We start from the raw sequence: 19,907 nt of genomic DNA, 5'->3' as shown, positions 1-19,907 counted from the left end.
AGGGAAAGTTCGTGACGTATCCTTCTGAAGGAAAATCGAATGTTTAAAATATTCTGTAAGTGTTAAAATTAGCGGTGGCTTAAGTTTACGGCCTTCAAATGTCGAAACATGTAAATGAAGACATTTTTGAAGAAGTAAGGATCTTGTGTTCCTTTCAAGGCTGTTCGATGTTAATTCATTGACAGAAACGTTTCTTCCTATTTCTTTCAAAAGTATACACCCTAATCTACACATATCGGTGATAGAAATGAGAACTTGTTTCTATTGTTTTCGAGATAATTTCGTCCTAGGTCTATCATCCATCAAGATAAACATCATCTCGATCGCCTCTCGGCAATTATTGGATGTATTTGAAATTACATTGTTCCAATTTGGTTCATCAATACTTTCACATATTTAACTTTTATCCAATTAACCACGAACGAGGAAAACTGCTAGAAAGTAGTATTATATCGTACTTTTTGAAAAGTTCTGTTTGTAATTTTTACAAATACAATTATACGCGTGAAATGTGATTGGTGTTACGTAGTTTGTTTGTTGAGGAATTGTAGTTTGATTTGGTTTCTGTGGATGACATGATTCGTTTAGAGACGGAACGAGATATAAATGCAGAATGTATAAATGATTAAAAGAAAAGAAAAAGAAGACAGAGGTTATCTTAAATCGATAAAATCGATTATTGTAGCATGTTTAGTTCTTACTACAAACATTTGGTATATTGGCGTGCAAAGGAAGTTATAACGTGCCCAGGAGTGTTGTTTCGAAATCTATTTACCTTCCATCCTTAATTTCACTAAAATCAAATATTAAAACTTATTTATTTAACTTTCTTATTTGTTTAAAAATCAAGAAGAGATATATTTTCTGTAAACGATTCCTCCTCCATTTGTTCGAAAATTTATCGATACAGCAGCTACGATTTCGCTAAAATCAAACATCACGACGACAAAATAATGCAATAACTTCATTTATGTAAAATTCAAGAAAAGAGTATTTGTTTGAAAAACGATTCCAATCGTATTTGACTTGTTTCGTTTATTTTATTTATCTCGTACTTTATTCGACCAACATTTCGACTGTAATTCCATCAGAATCGAACATCAGGGGAATAAAAATAAACAGGCAAGGGATCCGTTAGTTAAACGCGGAATAACGAGATCCGTTCTCTTTCAGTTGAAAAACGCCGCGGCGAACGTGTTGCGCGAGACGTGGCTAATTTACAAGCACACTCGGCTGGTGAAGCGTGTCAATCCGGGACGTGTTCGAACACATCAGCGGAAATTCCTGCTGGCTATATACGCGTAAGTCGATGTACAAACACGTGACTAATTTGGCTTTGATTGGCATTGTACAATTCTGCTAGAACGAGAAGCGATTAACATTTCTCATCCACAATATCGAACGTTTCAGACTCAGGAAAGTGAAAATGGATCAGCGAAAATTAATGGACAATGCCAACACCATCACGGATATGGCCAAGGTACCAGCACGCAAGTAACATGGAATCCAATTAAATTTTCTTGGTCATCGCTATGACGATGAATCGTATCGCGTTGATCGATCAGAGCTTCTGTGTCTGTGAACAAGCTCTTCGTTTGGCGACCTATACTCTCCAACGTGATGAAAAAAATATTGTCTCCCGGTAACTCGTAACAACGCTGTCCGTTCGAGTCTGTTGTTCGTTAATCTCCATTCATGAAAGTTTTCAATTGTTCGACACGCCGCGACTCTCATTGTACCACTGCTGATCCACTATGGTCGATGGCTATGATTGTGATTGCTCGAGGTCGTTGAACTGAAGAGCCAATATCTTATTTCTGGATCAAAGTTTGCGTATAATTATATTTCTAAATTATTTCACGTCTAAGACATGTTTCATGGTTTCAAGACGCTTTCGAAGCAGCAGTATGTTGGATAGAAAAGCAGAATTGTCCCAGGAAATTAAGCATTCGCTACTTATATTGTTGCGTTTATACTAATTACAATTTAAGGCCAGTAACTTAAGTTTATCGATTCTTTAAATGAGAAGGGATGTTGTACTGGCGTGAAATTTCACCCATAATAGCATGATAACATGGTCTTTCTTGACAATAGTTTTTAAGGATTAAATTTTAACAAATGAATCGTCCTCGTATGAGCTGTACAGAAGCCAGATTGATTATCTCCATAAATGGAAAAATAAAGAAAAGTGACACAAAATTAACAAACTTGCAAAAGATGGAATTGATCGATTTGGCTTCCGAGAAGTTCATATATGATAAATCCAGACTAACTCCATTTAACGATTTCCAAAATAGACGCAGAACACAGTGTACGAGATCGTGTCACACATGAGCACGCGTCAGGACGGACTTGAAGAACGTCTGGTGAACGTGACGGACCAGTTGGTCGCCCTAGAAGAGAAACTGAGCAGTCTGCAGTCCCAGCTGGATCTGCTGCCAGAGGAGTTGACCAGATGCTTGGCTCAGCATGCCGAGCGTATAGAGCAGAGGCGAAACTTCCTTCACCCGGATACCGCAGTCGCGATGGCGTCGACTGGAGGCGGTGGTAGCGGTATCCCAACCGGAAATAGCTTATCAATGGGCGTCTCCGTGTCCGCTCATCATCCTCTGGCCAATCTGTCAAACTCGCTGCCACACTCCAGGAGCGTCCCAAGCGCGCCTAGCACCACGTCCCTTCACCCTTGGCCGGCCAATTCGATCCTACCGCCAGTTTCCAGTCGTACGCCTCACCTGGTGCCTGAAACTGGAAGGCATCACAGTCTGGCACATTCCACGGTGGCCACGACCACGACCTCGCAGTCGGCTACCAGGTTCGCCTCGCAATCTGGAATGGGAGGACTGGGCAACAGTCAGGGGTCCGATACGTCTCCACACAGCTGAGTCTCGTCTTTGCAGCCGCAGCACTCGTATTAAAATAGGACATGAACGTATGATTCGATGTCCTGAACGACGCTCGCGTATCATTGAGTCCTTTCCCTGCGGACCGATTCTCTAGTCTGTAAATCTACGTCTGTTCTGTCTGTTTGCTAAACTCTTTCGAGGATGGGAAGCTTCTTCAGGCCCATCTTCGAGTGTACTGTGAATTCGTTGACCAGTGTCCGCGAGCCTCACGAATAGTGGTAGGGTCGTGTTTGATTGATGAAAGTTTAACATCGGTTTGGCCGTGAGGCGATATCGATCGTGTCGATATTATGTGTATAAATGTTGTCTAGAGTGTAATGTATTTAATTTATTAATTGGTAGGCAATTACCAAATCGGTTTGCGTATAGCGAACGTTATGTTTAAGATATTCCTTTCTTCAAATTAAGTTTTGTGATTGAGAATTCAGAAGTATATCGATGCGAAGAAATCCTGTGGGCAACCTAAATAAGTGCTCTACTCCTTTGCAAACTACCTGAAGGAATTGATTTCAGATATACTTGGACGTCTCAGTATCTGCATCCGTCGTAGCTAATTCATCCATTTCTTTTAATTACGAATCGAATCGATACACAAAGACAGTATCGAATTCGATATTTCTAACGAGCCAAATAACGAAACTTCGAGACCATCGCTGAATAAACCGACTCGCCTACTTTTATAGCCGCAGATAAAACGAAAGTCTTGCAGTAGCATCAACGACGGGTCCAATCCTCTTCCCGATTGACTGTGTTTTCTTACGTCAAATGATACCAAAAAAAAAGAGATACTAGAGAAGAAAACCGTGCACGTAGGCGAACATACAACACACAACATATGTGTATAACAAGAGGGAAAATCGATCGAAAGTTTCGTGGTGGAGATCCAAAGAGGCGTGCGTGGATGAAAGGGAGGGACTCACGGACGCGAGCGTCTACTTCCAATTGCTGCGAGCTGCTCCCCTGCCCAATTTGCGTGCCTGAAAACTTTTTTCTTAATGTTTAAATATATATTCGACACACACGAACTCCATCTTATCTCTGTATACCTCGTGAATAAAAAAAGAAGAAGGGAAAGAGGAGAAAGAGAAAGAAGAAGAAAAAGGGACGTGGACAGGCACAAGGTGTGTTTAACGTTTTACGTGTAATGTGCGTGGAGAACGTCTCCCCTCGATGAGGACAAGGGTGGCTCTTAAGCTGGACGAGCGCACAGCGAACGTCACATGTTAGAAAGAAAAGTTTCAAACTCGTTTACTAGGGAAATATATATATCGTTTTAAGGAAGGGAATATATACGACATTGTGTTCGTTTACGCGAATTTTTGTTTCACTTAAGATCGCGTGCAAGAAGGTGAAAAGATAGCGTACAGTATTTTACGAATATTTTAAACGATACATGCGTAAATAGGTTTCCAAATAACAGTTTCTTAGTCGTTTCGATTCGAAATAATGAAACGCCTGACATACACTACTTGTCTGACTATCTTCTCCTCTTTGCGAGCTGATCCTTACGTTTTCTGTCAATGGACGAGGAAAATGGAAAACGTAGAATTCTTCTCCGAGCTGTGATTAACGTTACGTCGAAAGCTTATTAAGTACAATCACGTGGTGACGTATCTTGCGTGAATCATAGCTTATATACACAAATACCAAACTTCGAAATTGTGTTATATCTTTCGAGAGAAACAACTTGAAAGAAATATCTAAAAAATTTGTAACAAACCGATTTATTTAAAGAAGAAAAGAACAAACTAAAATTTTGTTACGATTGGCCATTTACCCCCTCCGATATTTTCACCTCTTCCTAATTTTATGTTATCGATAATGAGTAAATTATACCATCTCGTGATTGTACCTCCGTAATATACCTTCCAAAAGACAACCGAACACGAACAGAGGGAAAGAAAATCGAGTCAATCGAGTGAGCGGTGGTTAATCGAGGACAAAGTATATTATCAACGCACTTCCGTGTCGAATCACGCTGGACGAGCTTGAAGGGCCACCGAAGAAGCCACGAAGCAAATGTCCGAAGCTGATGGAAGGAGAACGCAAAGTGATCTTATCCGCTTTAACGTCCGTAGGTTACATAGGATATTATATTGTTAGTGTATACAAAGTGTATGTACATGGCGCATGGGTACAAAGGCTACGTTTCCACCGAAGGGGGAAATTTTTTTTATAAACGGTCTACGCACGCTGGTCTACGCGTGTGTGCACGATGGTCCATCGTAAATATTGATTTTATCGAAAATTGTTACCGACGAAAATGCTGCAGTTCAAAGGGGATGCACCGTGTAACTTGTTTAATCGTCTCAAAGGGATTATTACACCGATTCACAAGGGCAAACAGTATATTTTCAGAAGAACGAGTTTATTTCTCGCGATAGAACATTGTAATAAATTTATTGGCGCGTTAAAAAAAGAAAATGTAACCTGAGATTTACCTTGACCTATCTTCCTACACCTTGACAATTTCTTTCGTGTATCCGAATCTTTTGGACATTTGGACGTTCGTGTGAAAGAAACTGCTTTCAGATGTGTTCAGAAATTCGAAGTCGCGAGATACTTCGAAGTATCCAAAAAGTGTTCCGTTAATTCTTCTCTGATGAAGGAAATGATGTTAGCATATTTCTCGTTAAGGCAGAAATATTTCCACGAAGAAGACGATAAAATCATGGCGACTAATTAGAAATGTTAAAAGTATAATCGACTCTGAATCACGTGTTTATACATATTGAAATTTCTCATGAAATTATTTTGTACGATTTAAACGTCTTTTTAAGATTGTGTCCAGATTTTAAATTACGTAAGTAAATTCCTTTTCTGCAAAGTTTTAAGATGATTTTGAAATTATATCGTAAAACGTAGAACTTTTAATAACAAGTTGAAGGATCTCCTGCGAACTGTATTCTTTTCTTAACAATATTTAAAAAATAAATATTTATAAGATGGTGCAATTTTAACTGGACCAATCCGTGCACTCACATGAAACCGCCGCCAGAGATAAGTTTAATTGAACGAAATAGGACTAGACAAATAGAATGTAATCAATTCGCGAACGAAATCTACGAGACTGCGTGAAACGACACATAAAACAGGAAGTTGTAACATACCCCATAAAACCTCACTACACCCTCATAAATAGCAGAACTTTATATGAACCTATTTGACAAGCAATTCATATACACAAAGAAATCCTCTGGTTCTCCCTGTTATTTATGATTCTTCGTTCGAATAGAAGTTTACATTTACAAAACATTCAATCGATAACAGTTCGTTTAAATAAATGGACTTCACGTAAACGAAGTTCTATCGTATCTTATCCACAAAAAAAGCTTCCGTTTCCGAGAACATCATACTAACGTTTTAATCAAAAGAGTACATACGTTTCTTTTTATTTCAGAGATGAATAAAGTCAAACAAATGCAATTGTTATTATCATATGCAATATTAATACGAAATTCGTATCGGGTGAAATTTCGTTCATTTCGAAAGGCGAATGAGAATTCTTTACTTAGTTTCCATTTCTTTAGTCGTATTCATAACGGTATGAATTCCATAAAAATCCGCCATCACGTATAACACACAATCCTTTACACAGCCAGGATATTCGATTAAATTACCACTTCCTGTTTGAGTGAGGATTTCAGTCAGTCCGGAAAGACAGACGCCCTTCCTCGCCGTGTATGCATTGTGTGCGACCGTGAAAACTGTTGCCGGTTCTGAGCGGAAGTTAACGCGGCCACGGGTCGGTCGACCTTATCGCGGTTAATCCGTCGAGGGTGGCCGAGGTTCCGGTCGCGTGACGTTCGATCGTTGCCGGGCAAGTCTGCGAATGCGATCACACCGATATCTCTCGATACGGAAACGTACCGGACGCGTTACGTTGCCGCTGGCAATTCAAGTTAATTACTTTAATTGATACTAAACGTTGACGTTAACTACGTGATCGGGGGAAGGGAAAACGAGAGTACGTTAACGAGCTGCGTCGACGGAAGTAATCGTGTCACGCGACGCGACGATTAATTTCTTCGACGCGATCACGTATATATACATGTTATATACATACACATATATATATACATATATATTATACACATACGCACGCACACGGACACACATACATGAAAAACAATATAACATACGAGGACATCGTTATACAATGAACGAATACACGAATAATATACATACAGAGAGAAACAGATACCTATTATTGATAACATATTATGATATTCGATGGATTGTTTCGTAATATATTATTAATTTTCGGCGCAGTACTGACGCGTTGTTAAGTTGTCCATGCATTCAACGTGCAGAGATTCGTTCTATCTGACGTGATCAATCCCGATGTTGTTCAGACCTCAGTGAAACGAACATACAGCGACGACGTTATACACGTAGCGAGGATAAAGTGGAGAAAAACGAGGTGAGAGAGCGAAAGGAAAGAAGATAGTAACGATAAGATTGTACGATCAACACGCAGGGAAAAATTCGAGGAACTGCGAAGATCGAGATTTTTGGGGGCAGACGGGATGGAAAGTCTCGAAGGAGAAGGAAACGACGAAGAAGAGATGCAAAGAGCGGATCGATTGGATGAAAGGGAAAAGGGTCACGTAGCTCTCTAGACAGTTACTTCAAGTTGAAGAAAAAAACGCGCACATATTCATTCACACACATATATACACTCGTGAAAGAACAAAAGCTAGTTCCTTAATCAACGATGGAAGAAAAGAAGGCTTATTCTCTGCCCTCAGAAATAGTCGAGCGTTCATTCCCGCGATAAATGTTGGGACCTGGTTTGTCTTGTCCGTCATTGTTTCATTTCGAAAGCGTTGTTTCGCGGCCACTACGAAACGCGAAACGGGACCAAAGAAAAAAAAGACACAATTGTCACAAAACGTTCTCATTCCCCTTCTATCTTCTATCCTCTTCTCTGGCTGCCTCCATTCAATCTCTCTCTGTCTCTCTAACTCCTACGATTCTCTCTTCTTAGCCAATTCTCTGTTATCCATTATAAAAGTATACCCCTCTATCTGTCTCCTACCTCCATATGTCTCCCTTTCTCCTAATTCCGCTCTCCCCCTCCCTCTCTCTCTCTCTCTCTGTCTCTCTGTCTCTCTCTCTATATATACTTCTCTGTCGCGGCTCAACGTACTGGACACGACAACTCCACACGATATTTTTATATAGATTTCTTAAAAGTGCATTATAGTGCCAGGAAGACCACGCCAAGTTAACAAAATAATAAAAAAAAAGTAAAATAAAAAAACACACACGTAACGTGCAGTCTCAATATTGATTCATTAGGCGATAGGAGATTGATTCTATAAGTATTATAATGTATAAATTACGGGCTCTCGTGTAGCTGAATGATCGTCGATGTGATCGACGAAGCGGCGCATTGGTCATGAGGGACACGATCGAGGCGGCTTCATACAAAAAGAGAAAAAAGGGGAATGAAAATTGGAACTGTTAAGAAAGTCAACGCATGCTTAATTATAGCGATTTATATCGCGGTTTTACGAAGCACGGATGTGATTAGAATTTTAACGTTCGACCAAAACGTACACGCCAATCGTTTGTACGACGTTGAGAATTTTCGAGTGTTCCAGGCTGCGTCGTTCGCTGATAACCAAAAACAAGATTATCGACGAATAAAATTAGACTGACGAGCGTAACATCGTTGCTTTGAATCGTAAACTAGTCTCCCACGTAGACAGCGAGCAGCTAGGATCAAGGGAACTTGTCGTTTCCGGTCAACGATCGAGATAAGTTGAAGATTCCGCGAGAGATTTCCGCTGATGAAGGTGAGAAACATCAATGGAAAGATTTATGGCTGGATCGTTTTGAAAGAAACGGTATTCTTTAAATGCAAAGTTAAACAGTGGCAACGATCGTTTTTTAAGAGACAGCTGATAACAGAATAACTGAAATACAAGAGAGGGAAATAAGCTACTTGTTGCTTCGTTCACATTGCAGACGTTGATATCCTTTCGAAAAATAAGTTGCGCCCTTTATCGACGAATAAAACAGTGAATATCGATTACAGAACCCTTCCACGATTTTATTTCAACGAGAAAATACTCTAAAAATCGACCTAACTTCCGAAATAATAACATCGTCGAGTTAGCAGAAGGTTAATAAAAGGAGAACAGAGAGGAAGACGAAAGGAAAATTATGGAAATGAATTTCTTGCCAGAAGCATGTAAACATATCTTCACAGGAAAGGTTTGTTTTCACAGAAAAATGGACGGAAATGGAGGGAAAGGGGGGATCGACTCAATGTGATAACCCGTGAAAAGGACCTTAACCGGCGATCTATATATATATATATATATATTGCCCGAGTGAAATTGTTTCATTAATAACTCTTCCTCACACGTTCATACACACAAATAATTATATCGCGTGTGCATATGGGACGAAGCGCCTTTGTCCACTCGAAATATTCTCGTTATTTTGAACAATGCTGACATAAATATTTCCAACGACTCTATCAAATAAGTACGCAAAGGTTAAAAGAATCTAGTCTTTGTTTCGCTCTAAACGAACAAATTTTTAATCACTACCAAATATACTTTTTATTAAGGTTAATTACAGAGTAACTAATTAATTATATATTATAATTAATTATATAGAGTAATTAACGACTATTTGATCGTATTGGTCAGAATAACAGAAATATTTTCAAAAGACAAAGCTCCTACCCCGTCGCAGATATGCCGAGATTGATTTGTATGTTTATACCTGTACATATGTGTATACTATATTATGTAATATACACGATATTATAGTATATAGTGTATATATATATATATATCGAAACATGTATTATGGCCTTTGTTTCAAGCAGAGTTTATATACGTATGTTTAAGGAGACAATGGAGGACGCTTTTGTGTTCAGGGGCACAAGTTCCGACATACACGCACTTATGATCGCCATACTTTTGCGCCCGTCGAGTGTTTCGTGAATGTTTAAATGTTGTACTTTACATGTGTACATATGTATTTTGTACGTTCGATGAGCTCGAGAATACTGGGCGCAAAGCGTGGTCGAACACCCTGCTGTCGAAAATAAGGGTGGTCTCCCCTTGTTGCGCGACGCACGGCGGTGTACTATGTTGATGTTAATTCGTTCGAGGTCTAAATTTATGGTCGTCGATAGTGAGAATAATACAAACGCTAGTCCCACAAAACACAATGTTATAAATATTAGATATTTCTATATATTAAATAATTATTTATATCTAATATAGAATATCTTCTTTAAAAAAAAAAAAAAAAACAATTGTACCTAATCTCTTGCACCGAACGATATCGAAATAAAATTTTGTAGACTCCTCTTCGCAGAAGATTATCTAAAGAAGAAAAATCTAATTCTTTTACGTTAAGCTCCAATTTCAATTTCAATGTTTATTCGTATGAATGTAGATCTACTCTGTCAAAATTTTAGAATTCAAGAGGAAATTTTCAAATTCGTTGGATATGAATGAACGAACTTTCCAAGGTATGTAAACGTTTGTGTTATTCGAATCGATCGACGTAGCGCTTCGTTTTCTGTATTACCATCAAGATATAAAGATAAAGTATCCGATTCATGTCTAAGTGGATGCGATATGGAAAAAGAACAAGAACGCTGCATAAAAGCATCTTTTGTCCTCATCTAATCAGGCATGCATAATGACGCCACACGTTGATCGGTATTATAACTTACATGTTTACTGTACGAATGTGCATACGTTATTAGATAAGGATACAAGAGACCCTCATGCAGCGTTCTCTTTCTGCTCCTACATCGCTTTCTCAGCTCGCTCATGCACTCTGTTTTCATATCTCTATGCGTGTTACGGAACATGCGATTGTGTCAAGTTTAAAACGCTGCGCACCGTGTTACACAGCGGCACAATGAAGCGCGTTCTTGTGTTTCTCGAGAAGCATGAAAGCGACGTGCTACGTAATATGCACGGGGACCGCGTAACTGCCGCCTTCATTCCATGAATCGTTCGTGCCACCGGTCGTCAGTGCTGTCAGTCATGAGAATGCGTCGTAATTCGAAAAAAAGAAGGTAGAATGAGAAAGAAGGAAAATATAACAGAAGATTATGTTGCAATGAGCAAAGAAAAAACGCACACACGAACACCAGAAACTAGATGAAACACGCGAATCGCGCTGTGAACGAAAGTAGAATAAACGAACGAACGGACGAGCGTAACTGAAACGTAGGCTAAATCGGATTATCTTTGTACATAAACGTAGTTGAACAGAGACACGTTGTTTCCACGTTGATCCTCGTATACTTTCTTCCTTCCTGTTGCGATTAATTAGCGAATTTTTGGATCGACGGGCTGACAAAGCGACTATGCGATACTTGAAGAAGTAAGAGGAGAAAAACGAAGAAAGAAGTTTTTAAAAAAACTTGTATAGGATCGTAGAGGGGTAGTAAGACGTAAAAGATATTTAACACGCGAAAGAGAGTAAAATAACGCGGACGATCGCCTTAAAATGGCGAACGGTTGCGATTGATCGTCTTCGGGCGCGGTTAATCGATGATGATTCGTACGAAAGATGAATGAAAAAAGTAACGAAAAGAAAGAAAACGGGGAAAAAGAGGAAAACGATGGATGGCGAAAAAATATCGAAAAGAACATCGGAGAAAACCGACTTCTCCGAGCGATTTATACAAAAATTACCACGTTATTACTACATATTGGTCATTTATTATTGTTATTATTATTACGGATCATTACTATGATTATTACGGATTATTATGATTATTATGATGAATAACGGTAGTGTTTAAACGGTTTTAACTCTCAAATACTTTATTAAGATCTTTACCAATAATTAACTAGCGGGCTGTCGCCGTCTAACTGTTACGTAAAATGACCAAAAAATTACTAAGTAATGTACTATCTATTAATCTATATAGGGTGATTTAGCGACCACGAGTTAAGGGGAAACAGTCTTTTTTAATGAGCTCTCTCTATCTCCCAATTTCTCCATTTTTCTTACTATTTATCATTGACAGGAGACACACAAGATGAAGCAAGGTAGAATCGCTTGTTGTTATTTCTCGAAATTGTTATTATCATTCTTAACACGTCATCGCGCTCATTTATCATATAATCATCGTGTCGTCGGGTCTTTATACGAATGAATTCAGTCTGGTTGCATCTGTGCCTGATACATGGTTGACTCATACTACTGAAAATTCAGTGCTTGTCTCGTCATGATTGATAAATGAGTCGTATGGAAGTAGTTTTATTTAGTCTAAACGATCAACGTTGATCATCGTTAAGCTCTAACAAATGAACATTATTAATAGATGGTGCGTTGAACGAATGGTGCATTGAAAGAGGTTTATACTATCGCTCAATTGCTTACAACGAATCGATTTTATGAACTAGCTTCACAATAACTTCGTCACTTGTAAACAATTTCAGTCATTTCATTCTATCATCTGTGACTTTATTGAATATTTCTTTACTTATTCTCGTTTTTAACGTAAAATAAAAACAATGGAAGAGTCATCGTGGCTTTCCTAGTCGTTTTGCATTATAAAGATATCAAATAAAATAAAGTTGAAAAATTGTTAATAGAAAGAATATAATACAAAGCGAAGTGAACAAAGTTTAACATATTTAGAAACTTTCTACTTTTCTCCAAGAAAATAATATTAGTATTGCCAGGAAGTTTCGCTTGCTACGTACAATTTATCGAACCATATTGCATAATTTAGAATATTCTTTGGCGTATCTCGTTATTGACGTCTTCAGAAACATCTAAAGTAACTTCGCTCCACAACAGCTGGATCGATGATTTAATAACGACTAGTCAGCGTACAACATTTTTGTTCACGATACGATTCGATTACTTTCATCTACATAAATCCATCGCGAGTGCTGTTGACATTGCAATTGATTACGTAAGTCCAGGGAGTTTTGTTCGCAGACAACCTGCATGGAACATGGAAATTGCTGAAACAAATCGTCGAAAGGGTCTCAGTTTCTGGCGACAGTTGCAAATTCAATCAGATGGCAAACACATAAAGCTACTTTATAAGATTCTACTTGCTAGTAAACTAATCGTGGAATAGTGTATGTAGCTGCAACGCGTACAAATTTCACGATATGATATCGAATAAAAACCTGCAAAGTTTTTCACGTACTTTGGAAAGAATTTTATAAAACTCCAACAACTATTTAGAGGAACTAAAATAATGATACTTTAACATTCTTTTCTCTTTTTTACAGATATTGTAAAAAGCATAAAAACACTGTAATTTATTAAAAAAAAAAAAAATTCAACTTAAGAATAGACAAATTTATATACGAAATTTTTCATGGCACAAATAAGAATTTGTTCATCCAATCTTCCTCGATCATCCTTTTCATGTTCGATAGCACGTGAAGAGATATCGTACATCGCTTTTACGGTTTCCGGTCTCATGAGTGAGGAGGAGCTTTTGAAAGTAGAACTCCTATCGTGAACAGGCTGCATCTTCTGTGTGTCCTTTCAGTGTGACAGCCCATCGAAAGAGGTCTAGATTACGAACGAGTAACCCACAGGGTGCCACGTTAGCACTTGTACATTGCTGAACGATTGTTGGCGATGAAAAAGCACATGATGCTTGCTCAACTGCGAAAAAATTGTAAATCTTTGGGTCGTTCATTTCCCAAACGTTCGGTGTATCCACTGAATTTAGAGGAATTGAGAGAAATCTATATTTCTTGCTAATTTTCTATCGAAAACCGTTCACAAAATACCGTTGTTACTTGAACTATCGATTGTAAAAAAGAAAAAACGAAAAAAAGCGAACAATCGGCAGGAGAATAAAAAGTGAAACTAGATAGAAACTTTTTAGAAGAGAAAATAAATTAGCGACGATACTTGAAAGGGCCAGTGAATTTTTAGCCAAATATAATTATAATATCGAGTTTATCGAGTGAATGAGAGTCGATTAAAAATTAAACAAACAACCGCACCACCTGTACGTTGAACAGAAATCTAGGCTTTCGTTTCGAACTTTGTTTTTTCCACGTTCAATTGCCCTATTGTGTTTCATAGGATTCTTTGTACCTAGTACCATGATTGATCGTGAGTAAACTTTAGAAGCTTTACCATTGGAAAATGGACGATTCACATATAGAATGTAAACACCGTGTTGAATGGAACCATGATTGAACAAAAAAATATGGTACCTCTGTATTCCATAGGCGTGAAGCGTACGATGACGCGAAGTTAATTTCGATAAATATTGGATCGGTAATTCGAGGGCTAATCAGAATCCTGTAGAATTTTGTTCAGTAGAATCGAAACATTTTAATTCAATTTTGCAGTGATTAATGGTAAATGTATTTATGTGATAATATTTAAGTAAAAAAGATTTACCTTGCAATTTTATGATTGGACTGCGAAATTGGATACTCATTCGATTTATTACTGTTCACTGTTTTTATTTTTATATGACTCGATTATTATTCTATTAATTGTTAAATGTATTGTACACTTATCACTTCATGTACAATTCTAGCAAGCTCGTTTCCCTGATCACCGATCCAATGAACACGGATGATAGCGTTCGTTTTACAAAGGGAATCGTGAGCAAGAATAAAGGTAGGAAGAAGGAATTTATAATTTTATCTAACCGAAGGAAATTTGCGATGTGATCGTGAATCTTGTTAACGCGAGAGTGAACGAACGTTATCGTCGTGCAACGAATAAATTTAAAAAAGAAAAAAACAATTCCCACGCAACGAATCTTGAAAGTAGTCAATATCTAATCAATTCCGAAGATACCGTAGCGGTAGACGATTTAAGAAAACAAGAAAAAAAAAAAGCGGAAAAAATGAGAAACCAGTGTAAAAAGAGTAATGCCAATAACGTTGAATGAGTGAAGAAAGGAAAGAGACAAGGCAAAACACGCTTGTAAAGTGAACGATATTCAAGCGAATGATGAAGAATCTTTCGTGAGATTGAATATCATTGTCGAGCATCGATTGTAAAACTAAGAAGGAAAAATAGAACAAACCGGTGTTGTTATTCCGAAACATACGAGTGGCGATGCGAGGTGTATATATATATATGTATTATATATATACATACATATTATTATATAATTAAATATAGCGATGAGAAGACAAACAAACAAAAAATGTAGCACATATTTTTAAAGAGAAAAAGATGAAGAAATGAACAAAAACCGTGTTTTGAGAAAGCGATATGTCGAGCGGATACGCACGTGCGGTGCTAATCACGGCACTAATAAGTTAAAGAATGAAAGAAAATAAAACCGATGAATTTCGATGATCTTTGTTAATCATAGGCGAATTAATTAATATCAAGCGAAGCACCAGTCGATAAATCTCTAATCGTAGCGTGTATCTCCGAAGAACGCTGCTAAGAAAAAAAAGAAAAAACGATCTTCGATCCTTTACGAAAGGATAGGAGTATAATGACTAACAATGTTTATGAACCAATGCATTTTCATGCCGAAAAACAAATAAAATTTGCAAGTCGAATCTCAATGTCTTTTACTTTGATGCATCCTGTATCTTTTCCGAAAAGAAACTAAAGAGATGAAGTCTGGTTTACGTAACAATGAAGACTATTTCAAAATGCACATATATTTGGATCAATAAACAATTTACCAAAATAGACATCAATGTACTACCACACTTGGGATGGTTCAACAGATATTTAATACGTCGATGTCACAAGTTTATTTTTAATCTTGAGATAAAAATGCGTATTTTAGCAATCTTTGTCGATTATATCATTCATAATATATGTACAATACACATTCAAAATTCAAACATCCATAGGATTAGAACGTTAACAATACTTTTCACGTACATGTATAAGTGATGCACTTAAATATCGTCTCTCGTATATATTGCTATACATATGGAATCCTTTAAAACTAGGAAGAGCTAGCACATGAATAAAAATATATATCTTCTTTTATCAAAGAAATACTACAAACTCGAATATACACAATTAGAATTACGCACTCACGGATTTCTTACAGATTTTGTACAAAGAGTTAGCTATACGCTTTTCTTACGCGGGAGCGTCGAAGACACAATGTGGAAGAATGGTCTTCGATTCCTGTCAATCGGAAGTTATATTCTCCAAATGAAAGGTTTGTGGCGCTTGTTTATTTGCAGTTTCTTGCTCCATTCTATTTGTCGATTGAACAGTGTCCGTTTTATTGCTCACAGCTTCTGCCCCTTTTGACCAAGAACAGCTTCTTCTGCCAGGAGATTTAGGCATGGACCAGGTACTACTACGCGATCTTCTTTTAGGCGACGTACTACGAGATTTAGCTCTTGTGATTTTCACCTTCGATACTGATCTTTCTCGTCTGCGCCTATAAGGATGTTTGCTGTTGTTTCGAGAATTAGAGTGACTCTTCGAACGAGATTTCTTCTTAGATCTCGATCGTCGCGATCGAGATCTCATTCTATTGCTGGATTTCGATCTTGATCTTGATCTTCCTCGTCGTCTTTTCGAACGGGATCTACTTCTGCTTTGTCTTCTACTACGAGATCTCGATCCAGACCTCAATTTCGATCTTGAACGTGATTTCGACCTCGATTTGCCGCGTGATTTAGATCTCGATTTCGAGCGAGACCTCGATCTTGACCTCGACCGTGACTTTGATCTCGACCGTGACTTTGACCTCGATCTAGACCTCGATCTAGACCTCGATCTCGATATTGATCTTGATCTCGATCTAGATCTGCTGAACGATCTTTTACGACTACGTGACCGTGAGCTTCTGTAGTCGAAAGGATGATAGTCCTGCCCTACTAAATGAGCAAAGTATTTGTAGTACTGTTCGTTATACAGATGAGGATTAAATGTATGCAACGTGTGAGGATTTCCAGCATTACGCCATGAAAATCCTCTACCCCGTCCTCGTGGAAAACGACCACCTCTGGATATACCTCTGGGTAAACTGGGGTAAATCACAGGCAGAGGCGCATCATAATACCACGGTTGTGGGAAACGTGGATAGAGGGTGGGATAAGAAAGAGGTTCTAAAGTCGACGGTGCTGAAAGAAAAAATACAATTAATTAGTATTTTTGGTGACACGTATTGATTATTGTTATTATTCGTGTTTACCTGTTGACGATGATGGATATGTAACATTTTGATTCAGAACACTTTTTAATTTTTTTGTTTGCTCTTCCGCGCCTGATTCTTCGCTTAGACTTGCAGAATTTTCGGAATCCTTACTACCCTTCTTTCGTTTCTTCTGAAAAAGATTAGATTGCTCAATATAAAAATTAAAAACGAGAAAAGAAGAAAACGATAGAAATATAAAAAATACATTTATTACTTTTTTCTTTTTTTCTTTCTTAGATTTTTTCTTCTTTGATTTTTTTACTTTCTTATCTTTCTTTTCATCCTTAGAATCTTCTTCTGAACTCAATATTTCAATAGTACCATCCACTTTATTACTTCTCTTGTCTTCCCTTTTTGTATCGTTTGAGAATTCGTCTATTTTAATCTCATTGTTTTCTACTTTTATCTTAATATGGAAAATTAATTTTAGTCAATTTTAGTCTTACCAAGATATAATGAAAATTTCACAGAATTTTACCTTTATTCTATCAAATAATTCATCTAACAAACGAATGCTTTCAAGTTGCCTTTGTGCTTTTATTAATTTTTGACCTTCTCTGGCAATCTTCATAGACACTTTATCCTCTTCCTTCTTTCGAAATATAGTTATAGCTTTACGTTTTCGTTTCTCCTCTCTTTTTTTCCGTCTATTTTCTTTAGCTATTGCATCAGCTTCTTCTTTCTTCCTAGAAGAGATAATGTACGAAATGTTACATGGTGTTTTATATACAGTCGTTACTATAAATATTACTACTAATTACTTTAGTTCTTCTCGACGTTTTTCTTCAGCTTCTTCTTTCCTACGAAGTCGTTCTGCTGCTAATGTATCCTGGGCTATAAGACGTTTTCTTTCAAATTCTCTATGTGCAACAGAACTATCGCTCATGTGTTTTGTTTTATCAAAAGTAATCTATATGAAATAAAAAATATAAAAATCAACTATTTTAATTTTATTATTACAGTTGATACAACTGATGTATGTATGCCTACATTGCAAACGTACCTTAATAGAGGCTGTAAATGCTTTTTCTTCTTCTTTTTTAAGAAGTTTCATACCACGTAATGCATCCATAGCTCTAACAAAATCCATATATTCAATATATTGAATATATGCATCAAAAAATATGCCATCTTCATAACTAAACTTATTTATATTTGTGCCAAGACGCATTCTAGACCTATAAGGATCAGCAGCAGGTACATCTATTCTTCTAAGTACTCCCCATTTCTTGAAGATCTTATTGATCAAGGATTCACTAGGCATAGTTGCACCATCTTCAGTGAACCATTTAACAGGCAAACCTGTTATGTGTATAGTATCAGGCCTTTCTCCAGGTTTTAGTTCATTCATATGCTTAGCATCTCTGAAATAAGAATTCCAACTATGTCTCGTTGGAAAATCATCCTTTGTTTCTGCTGCACGGACTTTTAGCACATTGGGGAATCCAGACAAGTTCAAACGCTGGGAATCCAATCTTGCAAGCACACGCTGTAGTCTGCATCTGTCTTGCAAATCTCCTTCCAATCTGATAAATTCCAGTGTACTCTTGGCTACTTTCAGAGATGCAAACTCGTCCGGTAATATAAGGGCACGAATCTTCTCCATTACTTCCCATGTTGATATTGTCTTTCCTATTTATATCGCAGTTAATTTTCTGTAAAAACCTACTATGCTAAAAATATTACATATAATTATAAATATACATAGAATTTGAAACATTAAAGTTGTTTCCTGTCACAAAATTTCAACATAGTTAATCGGCGCATTTATTAAATTCATTTTGTAAACTTACAAGAATCATAATTAAAATATGCACCAATATGTTTCTAATAACATAAATAGTGATTGACATGTGAATAAAAAGTCATTTGATAAAGTTCTCAGTAATAAGAAATGACAAACATAAGTTTAAACAAAAATGTAAATGTGATCTTTCTCAGTAAGTAAAAATGCAGATGAAGATAAAATACATATCATTCAAGACCGTTTTACCTGCTACTTTTAGTTGAGGAAGATTAACAGAAACATTTATCTTTGCGACTGGTTTTAAGTAAAGCGCGCGTTGCGTATACAGAGGCACGATATCACTAAGATCCCTACAGCTTCGAAATTGGTTAACAACCTCAGTACTGGAATTTTCACCTACTTTCTTACCATCGCTCATTATTAATATAATGAATACTTTCTATACAGTAGAAGAACGCGATATGAAGTTACGGAATACAAGGGGAAAAGCTACAATTATTGTTAAATATCTATCTTACGACAAAGTAAACCCAGTGAGATGAAAACCATTCAGTAGAGAGGTTGTGTATCCATTCGAAATTAATAAATCTTCCTCAGACTCAAAAAGATTCTCCTCCTTCACTTCACCGTTTAATATCGTTCCGTTCACCGCGCGACTCGACTCACTTCTCACAGATTTACTTCTCCGTTTACCGACTTAAACATCATTCAACAAAAACAGAATTATATATGAACTCCATGTTCTGTCAAACTCTACCGATCGAACACTGTAAATACGAAGAGAACTTCAGAATACCAAAGATGAGTAGCATGAACGAAAAGATGTACACACGAAACACATCGTGTGCGATTACACATTTGCGGTCGAGTCCAAAATCGGTGCATGTGTGTAAATTCATGTAGGCCTGTAGTGCCCTCTAGCGTGGATATCTTATATGATAATAGGTTAAATTTTAGAGCAGCAAATTCAATTGCATAGTACTTCAGTTGTATGTAGCCGAGTCAACAAACTATATATGCTAAGCTCCAACTAAAGAGTGCAGATCCCTAATTTTATAGGTTCTTGTACATACTAATGTCAATTAAACTCAGCACTTGGCCGCATGGTGCAGCACCGTAATGTACT

General features: G+C 37.3%; 2 protein-coding genes across 13 annotated transcripts in view; one reads left to right on the top strand and one right to left on the bottom strand.

Annotated features, from left to right (window-relative positions):
- The window catches only part of LOC100646717 (small conductance calcium-activated potassium channel protein), a 245,250-nt gene extending 229,829 nt beyond the window's left edge, over window positions 1-15,421 (top strand). For all 8 annotated transcript variants that reach the window (XM_048410394.1, XM_048410393.1, XM_012313643.3 and 5 more), the window contains 3 exons: window positions 1,174-1,301; window positions 1,411-1,480; window positions 2,298-15,421. In XM_048410394.1, the coding sequence (XP_048266351.1) occupies window positions 1,174-1,301; window positions 1,411-1,480; window positions 2,298-2,882 (783 nt within the window). In that variant the 3' untranslated portion in view covers window positions 2,883-15,421. The remainder of the gene's footprint in view (window positions 1-1,173; window positions 1,302-1,410; window positions 1,481-2,297) is intronic.
- A 186-nt stretch (window positions 15,422-15,607) lies between these two features.
- On the bottom strand, window positions 15,608-19,899 carry LOC100646955 (A-kinase anchor protein 17A). Of its 5 annotated transcripts, XM_048410399.1 has the most exons (8): window positions 19,300-19,899; window positions 19,028-19,220; window positions 18,038-18,666; window positions 17,796-17,944; window positions 17,513-17,720; window positions 17,249-17,440; window positions 17,032-17,164; window positions 15,608-16,960 (listed from the first exon to the last, which is right to left on the bottom strand). In XM_048410399.1, the coding sequence occupies exons 2-8, from the start codon at window positions 19,197-19,199 to the stop codon at window positions 16,014-16,016; spliced, it is 2,430 nt and encodes an 809-aa protein (XP_048266356.1). In that variant the 5' UTR covers window positions 19,200-19,220; window positions 19,300-19,899; the 3' UTR covers window positions 15,608-16,013. The 5 variants fall into 5 exon arrangements, with proteins under 5 accessions (XP_048266356.1, XP_048266357.1, XP_048266358.1 ...); XM_048410400.1 differs by lacking the exon at window positions 19,028-19,220 and having other exon boundaries at window positions 19,300-19,898; XM_048410401.1 differs by lacking the exon at window positions 19,300-19,899 and having other exon boundaries at window positions 18,038-18,707; window positions 19,028-19,169.
- Between the last annotated feature and the right edge of the window lie 8 nt (window positions 19,900-19,907).

Source organism: Bombus terrestris, chromosome 11 (assembly GCF_910591885.1).
Source record: "Bombus terrestris chromosome 11, iyBomTerr1.2, whole genome shotgun sequence".
NCBI classification, from domain to species: Eukaryota; Metazoa; Arthropoda; class Insecta; order Hymenoptera; family Apidae; genus Bombus; species Bombus terrestris.
The sequence above is the reverse complement of the archived record's forward strand: the minus strand, read 5'-3'. Positions and strand labels throughout refer to the sequence as shown.